Genomic DNA, 17,131 nt, shown 5'->3' on the forward strand with positions numbered 1-17,131 from the left:
ATGCAGTGCAACAAAATATTAGTGTGCGACTTTTTTTTTGGCCAGGCAGTGTAGTTCCTGTAGTATCCAGGGAGTAGTACAGTAGTACAGGGTAAATGCAAGCCAGGAACAGTGTTGTTCTCATTCAGGAAAGTTCCTGAACCATTAATTTCTAAAAATATCCTAAACTTTGGTGGAAATGCATGTGTAGTGATCAGATGAAGGCGGCTTAAGGCTAATACTGTATTTCAGGGTTTGTCCCCCTGAAAGAGGAATGCAAGAGATCTCTGGCTTCAGCAACTTTTAATATCTACCACGTGACCAGATTTTGAATCGGTACCTCCTGTGACGCAGCGTCTCGCCATCTCCCACATGACCAATCCGTAGCTGTACATGTCGGCCATGACATAGGCGTGGAAGTGGTTCTTACTAAGGCTTTCGTCGAGGACCTCTGGAGCCATGTAGCGCCGGGTTCCTGTACGAGTGCTCAGAGGGATGTCAACTTCATTACTGTCACTGAGAGACAAGAGAAGGAGAGATTAGACAAAATGAACAGATGTTCAATAATGTCTCAAGTGGTCATTGATTAAAATCGCTGTGAGGACACTGTTAGCATGCTTAACATAACTTTTATACACTTTTTTGTCCTAACCCTAACCCTAGGGACGGTCATAGGACCACCACAGATTTATTTAAAGGATGACCGTTCTTAAACCAGCAGTGACTTCTAACTTAAAACCTTAAACTATGTTGGGCTTCTTTTGATTCTGAAAGTGGACAAATAAAGAACCTGTTAAATTTGACGGCCAGCCCCAGGTCAGCGATGCAGCACGTGCCGTTTCTCTTGACAAGGATGTTCTTGCTCTTCAGGTCCCGGTGAGCGATGGCTGGTTTGCCATGCGTGCCGTAGATCTCAGTGTGAAGGTGGCACAGACCGCATGCTGTAGAGTAGGCCAGTTTCAGCAAGGCCTGCGTGTCCAGGGTGGTGAACTTCAAGTAGTCGTACAGAGAGCCATTCTCGTGGTAGTCTGTGATGAGGTACATCTGAGAGGAGGCTCCTGTACCATTTATATCAGCTGCTATGAAGCCTGTTGGGGACACAGTATGATGTATGATTGCACAAGAGCCATATAATGAGTGATCATGACCAGCTTAAGGACACTGGGACATTATGTTATGTCTGTCAGCCCACATTAAGTGTGTTGATACAAGCTCTCTATGATTATACAAAATTCTCAAATATGTTGGAAAGGATCGAAATTATGAATGGTGGCCAAATAAGAAAGAACAAGAGGCTAAATTCAACCTTGCGAATCAAAAAGGTGCCCAGTGTTATTTATTTATTTATTTTTTAAACTAATGGAACATTTTTTTTTTTGGCCAAAAGACAGCCACAGCTGTGCTGATGATAAACATAACAGCATTCCTTCTCAAAAATCAGTCTTGGAAATATATATTACTTTGGAATTAAAACTAACTCAGTTTCATCAAACAAATCTTAAGTAAATATTTAATGAAAATATTTAATACTGGTATGGATCATTTTAAAGATTTTTCAATGCCATAGTAATTGCTTTTTAAGTCACTGGCTTATCCTGGGGTGGATTCAGAACTCATGAACTTGAACTTGATGTGAGTTGGAAAAACACCCTGGACGTGACCCCAGTCCATCACAGAGCTTATTATTTTTTTTTAGTACTTCTTAAAAATCTGCAGATACTCTAATTTATAATGCAACGTACAAGCAGTTTGAAAAGTAACTGGGCAACTATTTCATTTGATACACCTACACAGGATATTTTCATGTCTCATAAGCACGGTCTGGTAGATCTCAGTCTCTCTGAACCAGCTGGCCTCTTCACGAGTGCAAAACACTTTCACTGCCACCTTCTCCCCCCTCCAGCGGGCCAACCACACCTCACCACAGCGGCCTTTCCCAATCAGACGCACCGTCTGGATCTGCTTCGCAATGGTACGCTGCACCTGAGCACAGAGACAGAAAGTACTTAGTGTAAAAACAACAATATTGTTCAGTAACAGACCCCAGTTCTAAGAGTTTATAATGACAGAGAGCAGTTGAAGCTGCTCACCAGCAGGGGGAGACCAGAGCCGCTGCCTGAGCTCTGAGACTGGTGGATGAGGTCTTTGATAGATTCTCCGGGAGGAATGAAGGCTTCAGCTTGCTCCAAGTCTCTGTGGTAGTGCTGCCTCTCTGTTTGCCACTTATACCTGAGATACAACAAACACGCCCACAACTGACTCCAATCTCACATCATCATTGCCCTTTATCAAATCTTCTCGACAGTAGGATACATCACATCTAAACAAAGTCTACAGACAGCAAAATCAAAGGCATAATGGTCTATCTGCATAGTATATCTGCATAGCATCTTTTCCCCCAAAGGTGCAGCAGTAGCAGGATGTGGGTATCATCTATCTTCAAAGGTGTTAAGGTATGTGCATTTATACATTTCCTCTCCGAGTTGGAAATAGCCAAACACACTTAAAGGGGAGGAAAAAAGCAAACAAACAAACAAACAAACAAACAAACAAAAAAACAGATAGCAAAAAGCTCACAAATCCCTAGCAAATACACCCCTCTGACCTTAAAAGTACACTGTGGACGAAATGCTTATTTCAGTTTTTGTGTTCAGACTCTCATTAAAATGGCATATACTTTTAGTTATTGCATTTTAAAGTTCAGAATTGTTGGACAATTGTCTGTAATAGAAATTGTAAATACATAATTGCTAATTCAATCAACACAATGTTGCTCCACACAGTAAGATATGCTTTCCTTCTGCGTTTATGTTTTCATATAAACCAGTAATCAGGCCAGTGTTCAAGCACATCTCCAATTCCTCGATCTGTACTTTTGTTTTCTGATCATAAAGGATGTTGACTTCACAGCTTATCTTAAAAATCTGAAACCTTTTGTTAATAAGCACTGGTCAGTAATTTGGTTAATGAGATATACACTGGTCAGATGAGGGTCGTACCTGTAGTAACAGACCACAGTGACGCAGACGAGGGTACAGCAACACACAGTAACAGAGATGAGCAAGGCCAGCCAGTGAGGGGCAAGGAATGCCTCTGAAATGCAGACATAAAACAGCGTTCTTTAAAATTACTACATTAAAATCACCATTAGTTCCTATTTTAGGGTCTCACTTTAAATCTTAATTTTATTTGTATAGTGCTTTAACAATTGCCATTGTTAAAGTCACAAAGCAGCTTTACAGAAATCTGGATGTAGATTTATGTTTACATAGGCAGAGGTGACAGCGGCAAGCAAAACTCCCTAAAAAATCTTTAAAACCACCAGACTCAATCAGATTGATTAATCGAGTAGCAGGATTATTTTAAAAATATATTAAATACCAAAAATATTAACTTTACAAAAAAAAATGTATTTGCTACAAAAGTCTTAACTAGTATTAATTAAATAACAGGTCACCACCTACAATACAGTTTTACTGACATTTATCAGAGAATCTGTCACAGCATGAGAATATCAAGTGGTTTTGTTAACCAAATGAAACACACACACATACTAATGTAAGGTGATAGTATTATGAACATTTTTTTTAACTGGTTCCGCATACTTTTGTCTTACTATTTTGTCCACTATGTGTCTTACCTGCATTTTATGTTCAATTTGTTCAATTCTGACCAGACAAATTCAAAATAAATGCAAAATAAATATCCGATGCCTGTCACGCACTGACGCATACTAAATTAATTTTGCGTGACATACACTACATGGCCAAAAGTTTGTGGACACTTGACCATCACACCCTTATGTAAGCTTCCCCAACCTGTTGCCACAAAAGTGAGAAGCACACAATTGCACAGGATGTCTTTGCATGCTGTGGCATTACAGTTTCCCTTCACCTGAACTAAGAGGCCCAAACCTCTTCCAGCATGTCAATGCCCCTGTGCACAAAGCTGTTGGAGAATTTTCCCTATTCCCCAAATAGAACCAGCAGATAACCTTATAGATCAAAAGGTGAGAAGTTTATTCTTCTTCTGCAGAGGAAACACACCTCAGCAAAACAGCAGCAGTGAGTTATCACTTCAGCTATGCCAGAGAAGCGAGCCCCCGATCAAAGGAGGAGTAGACTTTTATAGAGAGGTGTTAAAAAAAAAAAATACAACAATTTCTCATCAGTTACAAAATAATGAAGCTTCATAAATGTGAAAGGGTTTATACAAGATTCTACATCTCCTCATAAGGCTTCAACTTCATGTGCTGGGTGCGGTGGTCAGGTGTCCACAAATTTTGGCCATATAGCGTATGTGAAACCAAAGTGAATCATTTTCAGTGTGCAGAATCTAAAAAATGTTGACTCTTAGCTTCCGATGGTTGGAATTAATGCATTGACTCTTTTTGGGATCGACTTTGATGTGAATCGAAAGAAAGATGGAGACAGGACGACTCGACACATAAGATATATTAAAAACGTGTGGATATTAAGAAAATAAAACAATGCAAATTTTGAAATGAGAAAGCATTTATCTTGCACAGTAGCATGAGATAATGTTTGCTGATAGGGGAAGAAAAATGATAAATACGATATACTTTTATCAATTTTGTCACAGCCCTAGATACTTTGGCTGAGTTTTGGCATGATTGTGTGTTGATTAATCCAATATCAGAAACACAGGTTTAAATTTACACATTCCCAGCCAAACACTTGTATCCAAATACAGTAAATCTCCCTTGCTGTGACAGCAGATGTAGCGTGAAGCTGATGTACATCACTGCAGGCATTTGCAGGTGTTCTTTCCAGGCCTGGGTTTCATTTAGCACATGTAGTTGTGTCAGGATTATCTGATGGGGCAGAAGCTCACCTGGCTCTCGTGGAGGCAGTTCAGGCTTCAGATCATGATTACAGAAGTCAGACTGACAACACTCAATGGTCCGTCTTGCCTGGGCATACTGTGAATCCTGGAAAACACATTTCATTTATTATTTAATATGGCGCTACATCATGAGTCGACTTTACATGTAGTCAAACAGACTGTACCTGTTAGTAAAAAACATCAACCTGCAGGTTTACCTTGCACTGAAAATGGGAGCCTTCATACTTCATACAGCCAGAGCTTAAGAACACATCTCCATTTTCATCTTCTTCAATGATGGCAAAGCACTGGCCATTTGTCCTGTAACATCAACATGATGTGTCAACATTAAGGCACGTTTTCTGCCATCTAGATGTTTTGTTTCTTTCAAACTGAGTCCGGGGTCAGTCACTCACATGCAGGTGTTGTTCTTGGCGTCCTCTGGGCAGTGGCCTGAGCAGTAACAGCTGAGGAAACGTGGCGCGTCCTCAGGCTCCACTGTCGAACCGGGAGCTGGTCTTCTGGAGTCCGAGCTGTGCTTGCCGCCGGCCCCCTGCAGCACATGGTCTGGGTTCTGACCAGCTGTAGGAACAAGAGCAGAGCACATCTGAGTGACCACAGCAACAACAAGCACTGACCTAAATCGCTACGCTTGATGCATAACTTCACCTGTGTGTGGACACACCAAGCAGTGTTTACACACTTGCATACCTTTTCTGTAATCTGTAGATTAATATTTCTACCACTAGGGGGCAGGTCAGGGCCAAAATATTCCAGCTTGTCAGATTCTCTGTGCAGTGCTTGAAATCTCAAGGCAGCTATTTTGGCAAATATATTTAATATGAAATTCTAGTTCTCACAAATTCATAAAGCTACATTTCCCCCACCACATTTCACAGACAGTTTTAATTTCTGAAGACGTGCACATTCAATGTGCTGAAATGCTTTGCTATTAAAAACTGAATGGTTAAAAGGTGCAATCAGTATTTAAGAGAGAAATTATAAATAATAAACTGCCAATTAAAAAAAAAACACTTCAGGAAGTGATATTATAAGAAAAATCAATAACAAAGTGGAGTCACTGCTGCACCCAAAAGTTGATCATTTTCCTATTGACAGCAGGTCCTGAAGTGTTTTATTCTTTATATACCACAGCAAATTGCCACCTTTAATTTTTTTTTATGTATTAATAAACAACAGGTCATACCTTTATATCTGTTAACAGTTACAATTAATGTTGTGGAATATCTGCAAAACAAGTTAGTTCCTGTTATAAAGTTATAAAATATATACCGTTGTTCCCTCACCATCCTCTCTTTTCACTCTGATGTTAATAAGACAATAAGACTAATAAATAATAAAAATAAATAAATGCAGCCTGTTGTGCTGCAGGGAAATCAGAAAGCTCAACACCTTGAAGACTTTCATATGACAGGACACTCAAGCTTATTGCACAACGTGTCTACAAAACCAACACCTACTGTAACAAAGCACCAACACTGGAGACTCCTTCCATAAATGGAAAATAAATGTCTCCTTACAGAAATCTTGCCATATCAATGATTACACATTTTTCAGCATCTGTTACAGAAAATTAAATCAACACTTCCTGACAAGAATCAGAATAGAGAATTCAGCATCGCTGTGGTATGATGTGAAGCAACACACTATGCAGAATAACTGTAACAGTATGTTAGTCCACTCACTGAATCCAAGACAAACTCATTCTTAACAAATTTCTCATTCACAATATCAAATCTCACACATTTCTTGAGGAGTTATGTTTTATTTGGCTAAATCAGACATCCTTAGTGCACAAAAGTGTGATTAATGGCTCTGGGTATCGACCCAATAATAAACTCGTCCTTAAGGTGGCTGTAATTTCACTACAAAGTAAAGCAGTGACTACATGACCTCATCTTTAATCATATCCATCTTCATATTAGTGACCACATACAGTCCTGTTCTGCTGAACTAAATCTCACCTCCTGCTCTTATAGCCTTCTTGCTCTTTTCCCCCCGTTTGGAGATGGCAGTCTGACGCAAGAACAGTATATATATATATATATATATATATATATATATATATATATATATATATATGTGTGTGTGTGTGTGTGTGTGTGTGTGTGTGTGTGTGTGTGTGTGTGTGTGTGTGTGTGTGTAAGACTGCTCCAGGCACTTCCTCTGGAGCATGACTCCACTCCAGTCTTTCCAGTCCAGACATGTCGGTAAGAGAGAAAATCACTCCCTAAGCAGCTCTATGAAGAGCTCGGAGGCATAGCAACATGGCGCTCTGCTCCTCCGGTAAACTTTGCTCTCAGATCTCATTACTAGCCTGCCTGCTTTTTTTTTTTTTTTCCCCTCCCTAGCTTCTCCATCAATGTGTTGCTGCTGCTGATCTGGAATTCTGGTCGAATTCTACTCATGGAGCTAATTTTATTAGAGCTCCGTGATTAAATTGCGACCGAGGGAGATAAAAGGGCCTCTGTTGTGCTTCAACTCATTTTATAACTTTGCTTGCTGTGCACACACACTCACACACACACAAAAACAACAATGCGATGGCCAGAACTCAATGGCAGAGCAATAAAAAGTGCCGTGGTTTTGTAGACACGTTGTGCAATAAGCTTGAATAATCAATAGCAGTCAGAAAGGCAAGTCAAGTCTATTCATATAGCACATTTCTTACACAAAGGCAATTAAAAAAGCTTTACAGAAATAACAGGCAAACATATCTAAACAATTAAATGAAATAAGGGAAATAAAAGACAGAAAAATAGATATAAAACAAATAAAATAAAAAGAAGTGCAAAGTGTTGGCAGAAAGGGTCACAGGCACAGGTAAAGACGGCCAAATTAGGGGCATATCTGAGATCTTTTGGCAGCACAGAAGCTAAATGCTGGCTCACTGTTCTCGGTCTTTAGTAAAGCTCTGTGATAAAACAATGTAATCAGACAGAACTGATAGCCTTAAAAAAAGAAAGAAAAGTGAGTATTTCTACCATTTCAGGTTTAAGGAGAGGAGTTAAGGGCGTAATAATATCTTTTGCATGTGGAAAAATATAAAATGTACTTCGATAATGATTGTTTTATTACTATTAGTCATTTATCATGAGAGTGTTGAAGTATTAATCGATGTAACATTGTGTGCACGTTAAACCTGGTTTTGAGTTCTCTCTAGGTGGTGTGTGGTGCAGCTGGGAGATTAGCTTAAGACTGTTAGTACAATAATGACATTGCTGAGTGAAAAATTCTAAATGGTGGTATGAACCTCAAGCAACACATTTATGTTACACACACGTTAGCCGAGTCAAACCAAACAAAATCTGAGATTTTTAGACCATACTAATGAACTCAAAACATTGTCCATTTACCATGACAGAAAGCCAGGACGCCTTGTGCAGAGGAGATCATGTGAAACCGGAAGAAGTAGGCGGGGCTTCCAAACACTATCAGTTAATATCAGAGAGTTCAGGACACCTACGCAAATCATTCCAGATTCATTTGATTGGCTCATCTCCCATACTACTGAGCAGAAACGACTGCTCTTTTGGGGTACACTTTTGAGTGAGAACTCGCACAAACGTATTCCAGTGTTAAAACTGCGAAGCTCCTAAGCAAAATGCGCTGGCAGGTTTGGTAATATGTCACTGGATATCGTGGCAGTGTGAAAATGAGCAGAGACGATTAAATCATTATATTACGCAAGCCTAATATAAACACAATTGAACAGAAACTCGACTTTTAGATTAGCTGGTGTGAAAATGTATAACCCAGACTGACAGACCCTTACTGTGACACTAGTTATCTTACTAATTATTACAACAAGGGACAAAAAAGTAACAGTCTATCATGTCCTGAGTGGTTCTGTGCACTGATAACACTGGGTCTAATCATGAACCTGCAAGCTGCAGCATCTGAAGTGCACACTACAACAGCACAAGTATAGCTAGACTGTCTAGACTTTACATAAGCACTCAGGGAAAATAAATTAGGTTACTTCTGTAATCGTGCTAGCCAATAACCCATATACAAGAGGTGGGGTGGACCTGATGCCCGGCTGAGACAATCCCTCCTCCTGATGATGACGACTCGCTAGTTTAGACTCAAGCACACAAGCTGAGCGGAAAGTTCTAGTCAGGAACAACCTGGATAAGGATCAAATGAGCCAAGACTCAAATAAAAACCAAAAAGGCCTCCAAGTTTCCCCTCACTAGCTCAGACTCCCACTCACTACTGCGTCACAACCCCAATTTATCCTCAAACAAGCAAAGCCTCCATGGCATCCTCTTGTATCACTGCATCATAGACAGCTCCTGAATACCGGGCATCTTCCTTCTTCCTCTTAGTACAGCCATGCCCATAGAGCTAATTTGAATTTGTATGCAGACACAATGAGCACCAGTTTAAATACCAAGGACAGCTCTGAATGCGACTGTCAGCGTTTGAATGGCTACAGTTTAGAAAGGCCAGCATCCCTGTACAGCGAAAAGCCAATGGAGCTTTTCAAGCTGACAGCAATGAAGACATTTTACTTGAGCCAAGTGGCTGTTCTGTGATTGGCTAGAAGTCGTGATGGATGGAGCCAGGAAACGTCTGAGCTCACGGCCTCCACACACACAGACACAGACACACACACAGACACACACACACACAGACACACACACACACAGACACACACACACACAGACACACACACACACAGACACACACACAGACACACACACACACATGTGGGCTTCATTCGGCTGCAGTCACGGTGGAGTCTGAGGTCTGGCACAACACCCTCCCCCCCATAACGAGCCTCTCCATTTACTGCCAGACACACACACACACACACACACACACACACACACACAGCTCCGTTAAAGCAACACAGGACATAAGGAAGAAAAACAGCATTCGAGTGCTCTAAAACCAGAGCTCTCATAGTGGGGTTTGTGAAGCAAAGCCAGAGGATCAGTGATTTTTTTTTAAAAAAAATTTGATACAGTGATGGAAATCACAACCCATTATTATAAAAGTTATATTATATTATTATTCTATTTATTATTGCGTACATGAAGTTATTAGTCTATTGGGTTACTTAAATTGAATGGGTTTAATCCAAACCTCAACAATGCAAAACAAGTCAGCCTATAAATAATGTCAACATGAATCTAATAAAACTGCTCTGTTAGTGAAACATTCCGAAATTCAAAAAGCTCATATTTAACTCAAATCTTATAGTATATTGCATTGTATATCGTATGTTATATACATATATTATATGTATATTGCAAAACTTTCCATATACTTAATTTTGTATCTATTATTTACAACATATGCTCTACATGTTCGCTCTACACATTTTCTCAATGGCTCTATTGTGTTTTTGTGGATATTGTGCAACATATTCAGATTGACATATTTACTCATATTCCAATTGATTCCTGACTTTTCGGACACCCCGTACTTTAAGCAATATTAAGAAAAATGCTTATGCCATATTATGTAAGGCTTCCCTCTTTTTATCCGTCACAGAAAATGTTTCATCTAGGAAGAAAAGAAAAAAAAAAAAAAAAAAAAAAAACTTGATGCAATGATGTATTTTAATTTTCAAATCATTCCGGTTGTAATGTGATTACATGAGTTACTGCTCATATAGAAGTAACTACTTGCTCAGTATTGCAAGATTAAGTCATTATCCTGTACTTGACTTATTCTCATAATCTTTAAAATGGAAAAAAAGGCATATGTCTGGTAATTTTATTTATCAGGGTTACAGGTTTTGGGACAGGTTTTAAACCATGATTTCTGCTGCAAACAGTGCAGTCAATCTACTAACCCCTGAAACAATGCATTTTCCAACAATAAAGAATTCCTATATTTTATAGCAGTGCCTGAGGACTTCATTTCCATTCACCTATCTTTTTACAGTACTGCATTTGCATTTTATGCTATCTGTTATCAGGTTTGTTTTACACCAGTATACACTGACATGGTATCTTAGTGAGGTGTTGTCTCTAACAACACAAACACGACAAAAGGATTATGTTTTGCACACTGCATACCACATACATGCATAACATATTGCAGACTCATTGCAGATCAGAGCTGAACGATACGGGATGCCGTGTCAATATCACATGTTCTGCATGGGCAATAGTTACATCGCGAAGGCTGCCACAGTCAAGTTTGTCAGTAATGCTATACTGTATGATTTTTGTTTCATAGGAAACAAAAACCTTCTTTTTCTTTCAAGTGTTCTTCAGTGAATAAGAGAAATAAATGTCCACAAGTTAAGAAAATGTATGGTATTTTCATTCGTTTCATTTTCATTTGTTATTCTATTGTTCTGTTGCCAGTCAATGTCTTTATCTGCCAAACAGGGGAGCTGAAAAAACAGGTATTCGTGAATCATTCAGAGATATTCTCAGACTTGTTATAGAGAAATGTTGATATTTGATATACCTGTAAATCGAGGAATGTCTATAGCTGATATTTGTATTCTAAGAAGAGCATCAGTTAACAGGTTACATGCTTACAAAGAAAAAAATGCCTGGAAGTAGTAGCTAACCTGAGTGCCTGGTGTTCGTTTGTGACCTTGCATTATTGTTATGATTATATTCCAGGGGTTTAAAGAGCAGCCTGAAATTATAAGTGTTGAGTTACAGGGGAAATGGATGCGTCAGATTAGTGGATTAGTGTTAACTAATGCCATATCTTAAATGATAATGATGATTAAAAATTTATATTGAATAACAAGCACCACTGAGACAGTGTTACTAAACTGCTAAAACAACAGCTCATTAAAGCCTCACTCACATGGAAAAAATGACAGACAACTATAAGATAATTCAGCAATTCATTAGCTTGGGGGAACACAAAAATATTAAATCTGTTTGTCCTGGGCTCCTGGGAGACTACTTTTTCCACCCCTGCACCAAAACATGCCAATCTGCAATCATGGAATTTCTGTTTAAATTATTAGGCAATATGTCCAACACCAACATCATGGACAAACCTAAAGCAGGATCTGGACTTCCTTATTAATGACACTACTTGTAAGTAAGCAATAAACTTTCATTATCAAGTGAGATGAAAGTGATTGATACCATTAAGAGTGAATATTTCCTGAGAACAATGGTCAGGAAATGTCCAGGCCCTGCAGCTAGTCACACAGTGTTATACAGGAAATAGTCAATGTACAAAAGGGAAGAGAGAGCGACAACAATCAGGCCAACAGCTTCCTCTAGAATGAATGGTGGGGGATTCAGAGAAAGATGTGGTTTATTAGTCACTGAACATGACTTGAGGCGTATTATACCGACACACAGAGTTTTCACACTTCACAATTTGTGCAGCTTTATGCATGACTTCTGGTATGTGTGCATTTTTTCCCCCCCAGAATATTTCTAGCATTTCTTCACTATTGCTGTACACTGGTCGATAGTGTGAAACCGGCTTACTTGAAGCAAAATAACAGCAATACTCAAATATACTCTTGTTGCAAACAGCCTCGGGTCCAGAATAAAAACACAAGTGTGCTTGGTTAATGTGCATAAAATGAACAATAGGTAAATCACATGCCGATTTAAAAAAAAAAAAAAAAAAAAAAAAAAAAAGTCTGCCCAGGTCACATCAACAGAACCAGCCAGCTTCATAACAGCTTATCTTGTTCATGGGCATTTAAACACAGCTCTCAGTGCAATCAGCTCCCACAGGCTGTTCAAAGGCTTTTATCAGGACCACAGGGTCATCTTTACAGTAGTTCCAGTTGTGTTTATGGTAACTAGTGAGTGTTCTAGTGTGCATTCCCAAAGGCAACAGCACAGCATGTCCTCTTTATGGACCTCTAGCAAACAATGTTATCAGTTTCACCACACATCACAGTGCACATCATTAAAAAAAAACAAAAAACCAGGGCATTAAAGTGCATCTCAGTTTTTACAACAACTATGTCACATTTGCATGAGTCAAAAACAAAGTATCAAAGTATTCTGTTTCAGATGCAATATTGATGTGAAATTTGAACATACACAGCTGAAAATCTAATAACTGCGTTGGAGACTGTTTGGCTTATGGCTTTTGGAATCATGTGATAACCCAATTACATTGGGACAACCCTGTGTTATTTGATTATCTTTTATAAAAGGACTGTATGATACTCATCTTCTCATGTTTCCGTTGGGCATCTAAGGACAAGTTTATATTAATCATAATTATAGTCAAACCTACATAATCACAGTGAATGCACAGCACTACCATTACAACACTCACCCAGTTTAATCTGCTACTTTGACAAAGGCCATTCATTGGCTCTAGCTCAAAGTCAGCATATTTATATTACATTATATGTAAATATTACATTTATCCTCCTGAGCCATTACTAAGGACTCTGAGCCAATTTAAAAAAAAAAAAAAAAAAAAAAAGGAGTGTCCTTACCTTCAGTCTGAGGGAGCAGGAGAATGCAGACTTCAAACAGAACAATGGTGAATAAGTGGAAGCGGGTCATTCTCAAACAGCCTGGTAGCGCTTTTGGGACAAGCACGTGGAACGGCAGGTGCCCCTGCCTCTGTACACCAGCGCCTATGGAATTGTCCAATAAAGTGTAGACTGAGGAGCAACAGTGGTGTCCCAAGCAGATGACTGGAGAATGTGAGCAATGAGGGTGGAATTTCACTAGAATCTCAGAGCTTTGTCCTTACAAGATCCTCTAAGCCATGACACTATAACAGAGAAAAAAAAAAATGCAATTCAGGCAAATCAAATGAATACATTACATTCCTCCTGAGATGCCAACGTCTTCTGGCTTTACTGCTCACTGTATACACTGCATAGTCATGACTACAGGAAGCACACTGAAAAGACCCTCAGATTGAGCTTTTCCAAATATTAAGAAGGAACATGACTTTGATTTAGGGTTTAAATTGGGGTGTGGATCTATTCTGCAACAATAAAATGTACATTCAAAAACAGAACAGTCAAAGGCCTCCTTCTACTTCACAGGGACGGGCATAGAGGGCACACCTTCACAGGGACTGACGGGGCAGGGGGCACACCTTCACACGGACTGATGGGCACTGAGGACACATCTTCACAGGGATGGGCACAGAGAAAACACCTCCGTTACAGGGACTGATGGGCACAGAGGGCATACCTCCTTCACATGGACTGATGAGCACAGACAGCATACCTCCTTCACATGGACTGATGGGGGCAGAGGTCATACCGCCATTGCAGGGACTGACTGGCACAGACGGCACACCTTCACAGGGACTGCTGGGCACAGATGCTATGCCTCCTTCAGAGACTGATCAGTGGAGACTCCTTTAGAGGGACTGATGGGGCAGAGGGCACATCTTCTTGACATGTACTGATGGGGCAGAGGCCATGCCTCCTTCACAGAGACTGATGGCCGCTGAGGGCACACCTTCACAGGGACAGATGGGCACAGAGGGCACACCTCCTTCACAGAGACTGATGGGCACTGAGGACACATCTTCACATGGCCTGATGGACATAGAGGTCACACTTCCTTCATATGGACCGATGGACACAGAGGTCACACTTGAACTCACAGACACCTGACTTAAAGGGACCAAGTTAACACCTTCCCTCCCACCCTGAGAGCATAGTCAGATTTGCTCTCTTTGTATCCCGAGCGACAGATGGCTCTGGTAACACTAGGATTTGGACTTGTCATCTCCCAGTGATATGGCAAATGCTTTTTTGTTGCACCACTCAGAAGCCCATGAGTACAATTATTTTCTTTAAAATCCAGAATAAGATTTAGACATTTTCATCAAGTTTACACTGAAAGTAGCTTACATTAACTACTGCAGTGACAAATCAACACTGTCCAGGTGGAAGCGTCACCTTGCTTGGATAAGCAACTAAGGAAGTAAAAAAGGAGCTTTCACACATGGGCAGATACACCATCTCTGATAAATTATGGAATGCACCAGACAATTTGTTCACCAGTGCCTCTCCTTTATTTTGTATCACTGCCCATTGCTGGCTATTGGTGTTTTCCAGACTTGACCCCCTGTCAGACTGGCACTATTCTTGAACACTACAAAATGCCCAAACTATTTGTTCAAGGATATTCCGCAATAAACCACACTAGCCCTATCCAGCGTTAATAACATGATGTGTCTGTTCTCTTGTAAGCTTCTCGGTCTCTGCAATTAGTGGCTCTGAGCAGAGCCTCAGCCAAGCTGATGGGGTGCAAATTACTGGCAGAGTGGGCTGGTGTCTGTCACTTTTGATTTGCCCAAGGGAGACAAAGAGCCCCGACCTGTGCCCCACTTTTCACACATCCCTGACTGGATAACAAGGGAACAAAGTAGGCCTCCTCAAGGCAAGGAGAGAAGATGGCCGTCCTGCCATCGAGGCACCTGCCAAGTATCATGACTGGATGGGCTTGAGTATGTTCTACATTGCTCAAGACACAGAGATAACTGAGGGTTACATTTCTGAAGAGTTAACCTTTTTGGAAAAGCCCTAGGCATAGAAATTAGGATTTACAAACCCCACAATTTTAAATGACCTTTGCGCTGTTTACATTTTGACTGTTTTTTTTTTAAAAAAAAAAAAAAAAAAAAAAAAAAGACCGTCAGAGCATGTGGTAATATGTAATGGCTGAAGACTGCTGTGGTTAGCTGGGAAACAAGACAGTTAACATTGCTGTGGTGGTTTGGCAGGGCTGAACTTTATTTTGTTGGATGGCACTGAAGATCTTTGAATGTGGAAAGGAATGTTAAGTTACTTGTGCTGGAAAAGAAGGCATCATTCAAAAAAATCTTGACTCTGCCATGCTGTTACATTACTATTCTTTACCTAGTTTTTATTATGCAGTATAAACGGAGCACAATTGCACCCTAGCCTGCAGTATTCAGTGCAGGATATAGGTACCTGAATCTGAATTTAAATAAGCTACACATCATTTTTGAGATCAGAAATACTGTATTTGTTCACAGTAACAATAAAATGAAGCTAAAGGTAAGGTTTATTTTTATTAGTTATCTTTTCAAAGTAGTGAGAATATATAGTAAAACAGCTACAAAAAAAGTTAGTTTCTGTTGTCACACTCATTAAAACATCTAAGAACAATAAATCCCTCATCAGCCTCTTTTTTTTTCCTCTTGGGGTGATTTGTCTTGTAGTTGGCACTACTGTCAGAACTGCTGTTATGGAAGAACTAAACAGTGCTGTGGTATAAAAATGAGAATCCACTACACTGTGGAGCACAGTGGGCAACCAAAGGCATAGCGACAAGGCAAATCCAATATAAAACAAACAAAAAACAAAAAATTTGTCAATAAGGGGTTTACACTTTTACTTAAAATACATAGTGTGTGCGTGTGAGAAATGTTTGGCTGTAAAATGGATGAATCAGATAAAGTTTAGAAATCTTATACCACTTAACCAACATACCAAACCAGGTAAAGTGAGGTCAAAATTGTTACAATAAAAATTTTTTTTTTTGAGTCAGCACAGGCCATAGAGAATAAGCAGAATCAACATATGCTCAGCTGAAATATTGTGTGCGGCCATCAGACTGGCTGTGCATGAAAGAAAAACCTCAAACCTTCCAGCTGAAGCAATTGAAGTGGAGTGGGTCAAAATTCCTCCCAGTCAATTGAAGAGTGATCGATAGCTACACAAAACTTGTTTGTATAGTAACAGCTCGTTCACCGGGACGCCTGTTGCGGAGTCCACATAAACTGATTATAACCGTGTAATTGTTGACATTGTGAAGTCTTCTGTGAGGAGACATTTATTTAACATTTATTAAAGGAGTCTCCAGTGTCAGATTTTCCACCATGGAAAAGTCAGCAGGACAGAAAATGTCTGACTTTTTCTAGTTTCTTGATAACATGTCATGCTGCATATTTGTATAAGGAGACAGAAAAAAGAGTAGGGAGGGAACAAATGTTTATAGCTGCTATTAGATAAGCGGTAACAGGAACCAACAATCCTCAAGATTGAATGTAACAAACAGATAAAACGTACAATGATTCGTTCCTTATTTAACTAAAGAAAAGGTTATTGCTGTGGTGTAAGAGAAATAAAACAGGAAGTGCTGTCATATGAAAATTCAGGGTAGTAACGGCCCCATGCAAATCACACCCCCCAGTCATTGATTATTTTCATATAACAGCATGCCTCATCATGTATTATGCCTTTCATAGCACTTTTCATATCAAGCATCATGGACCATTGTTTTAAACAAAATGATCTCAGGAAAGAGAGCATGATTAAAAGTAGTTATGATTTAAGAACGATGATAAATGATCAAGTACACTTTTCTGATAT

At 39.6% G+C, this 17,131-nt stretch overlaps 1 protein-coding gene across 4 annotated transcripts in view; it reads right to left on the minus strand.

The window, feature by feature from the left end:
- Positions 1-17,131, minus strand: part of bmpr1aa (bone morphogenetic protein receptor, type IAa) — a 37,334-nt gene that overhangs the window by 2,878 nt on the left and 17,325 nt on the right. For all 4 annotated transcript variants that reach the window (XM_034302697.2, XM_053232660.1, XM_053232661.1 and 1 more), the window contains exons 3-11: positions 13,256-13,539; positions 5,241-5,406; positions 5,043-5,145; positions 4,834-4,930; positions 2,979-3,072; positions 2,070-2,208; positions 1,770-1,962; positions 770-1,067; positions 320-495 (exon numbers count right to left, since the gene is read on the minus strand). In XM_034302697.2, the coding sequence (XP_034158588.1) occupies positions 320-495; positions 770-1,067; positions 1,770-1,962; positions 2,070-2,208; positions 2,979-3,072; positions 4,834-4,930; positions 5,043-5,145; positions 5,241-5,406; positions 13,256-13,325 (1,336 nt within the window). In that variant the 5' untranslated portion in view covers positions 13,326-13,539. The remainder of the gene's footprint in view (positions 1-319; positions 496-769; positions 1,068-1,769; positions 1,963-2,069; positions 2,209-2,978; positions 3,073-4,833; positions 4,931-5,042; positions 5,146-5,240; positions 5,407-13,255; positions 13,540-17,131) is intronic.

This window comes from Pangasianodon hypophthalmus, chromosome 3, assembly GCF_027358585.1.
Source record: "Pangasianodon hypophthalmus isolate fPanHyp1 chromosome 3, fPanHyp1.pri, whole genome shotgun sequence".
In the NCBI taxonomy this organism is placed as follows: domain Eukaryota; kingdom Metazoa; phylum Chordata; class Actinopteri; order Siluriformes; family Pangasiidae; genus Pangasianodon; species Pangasianodon hypophthalmus.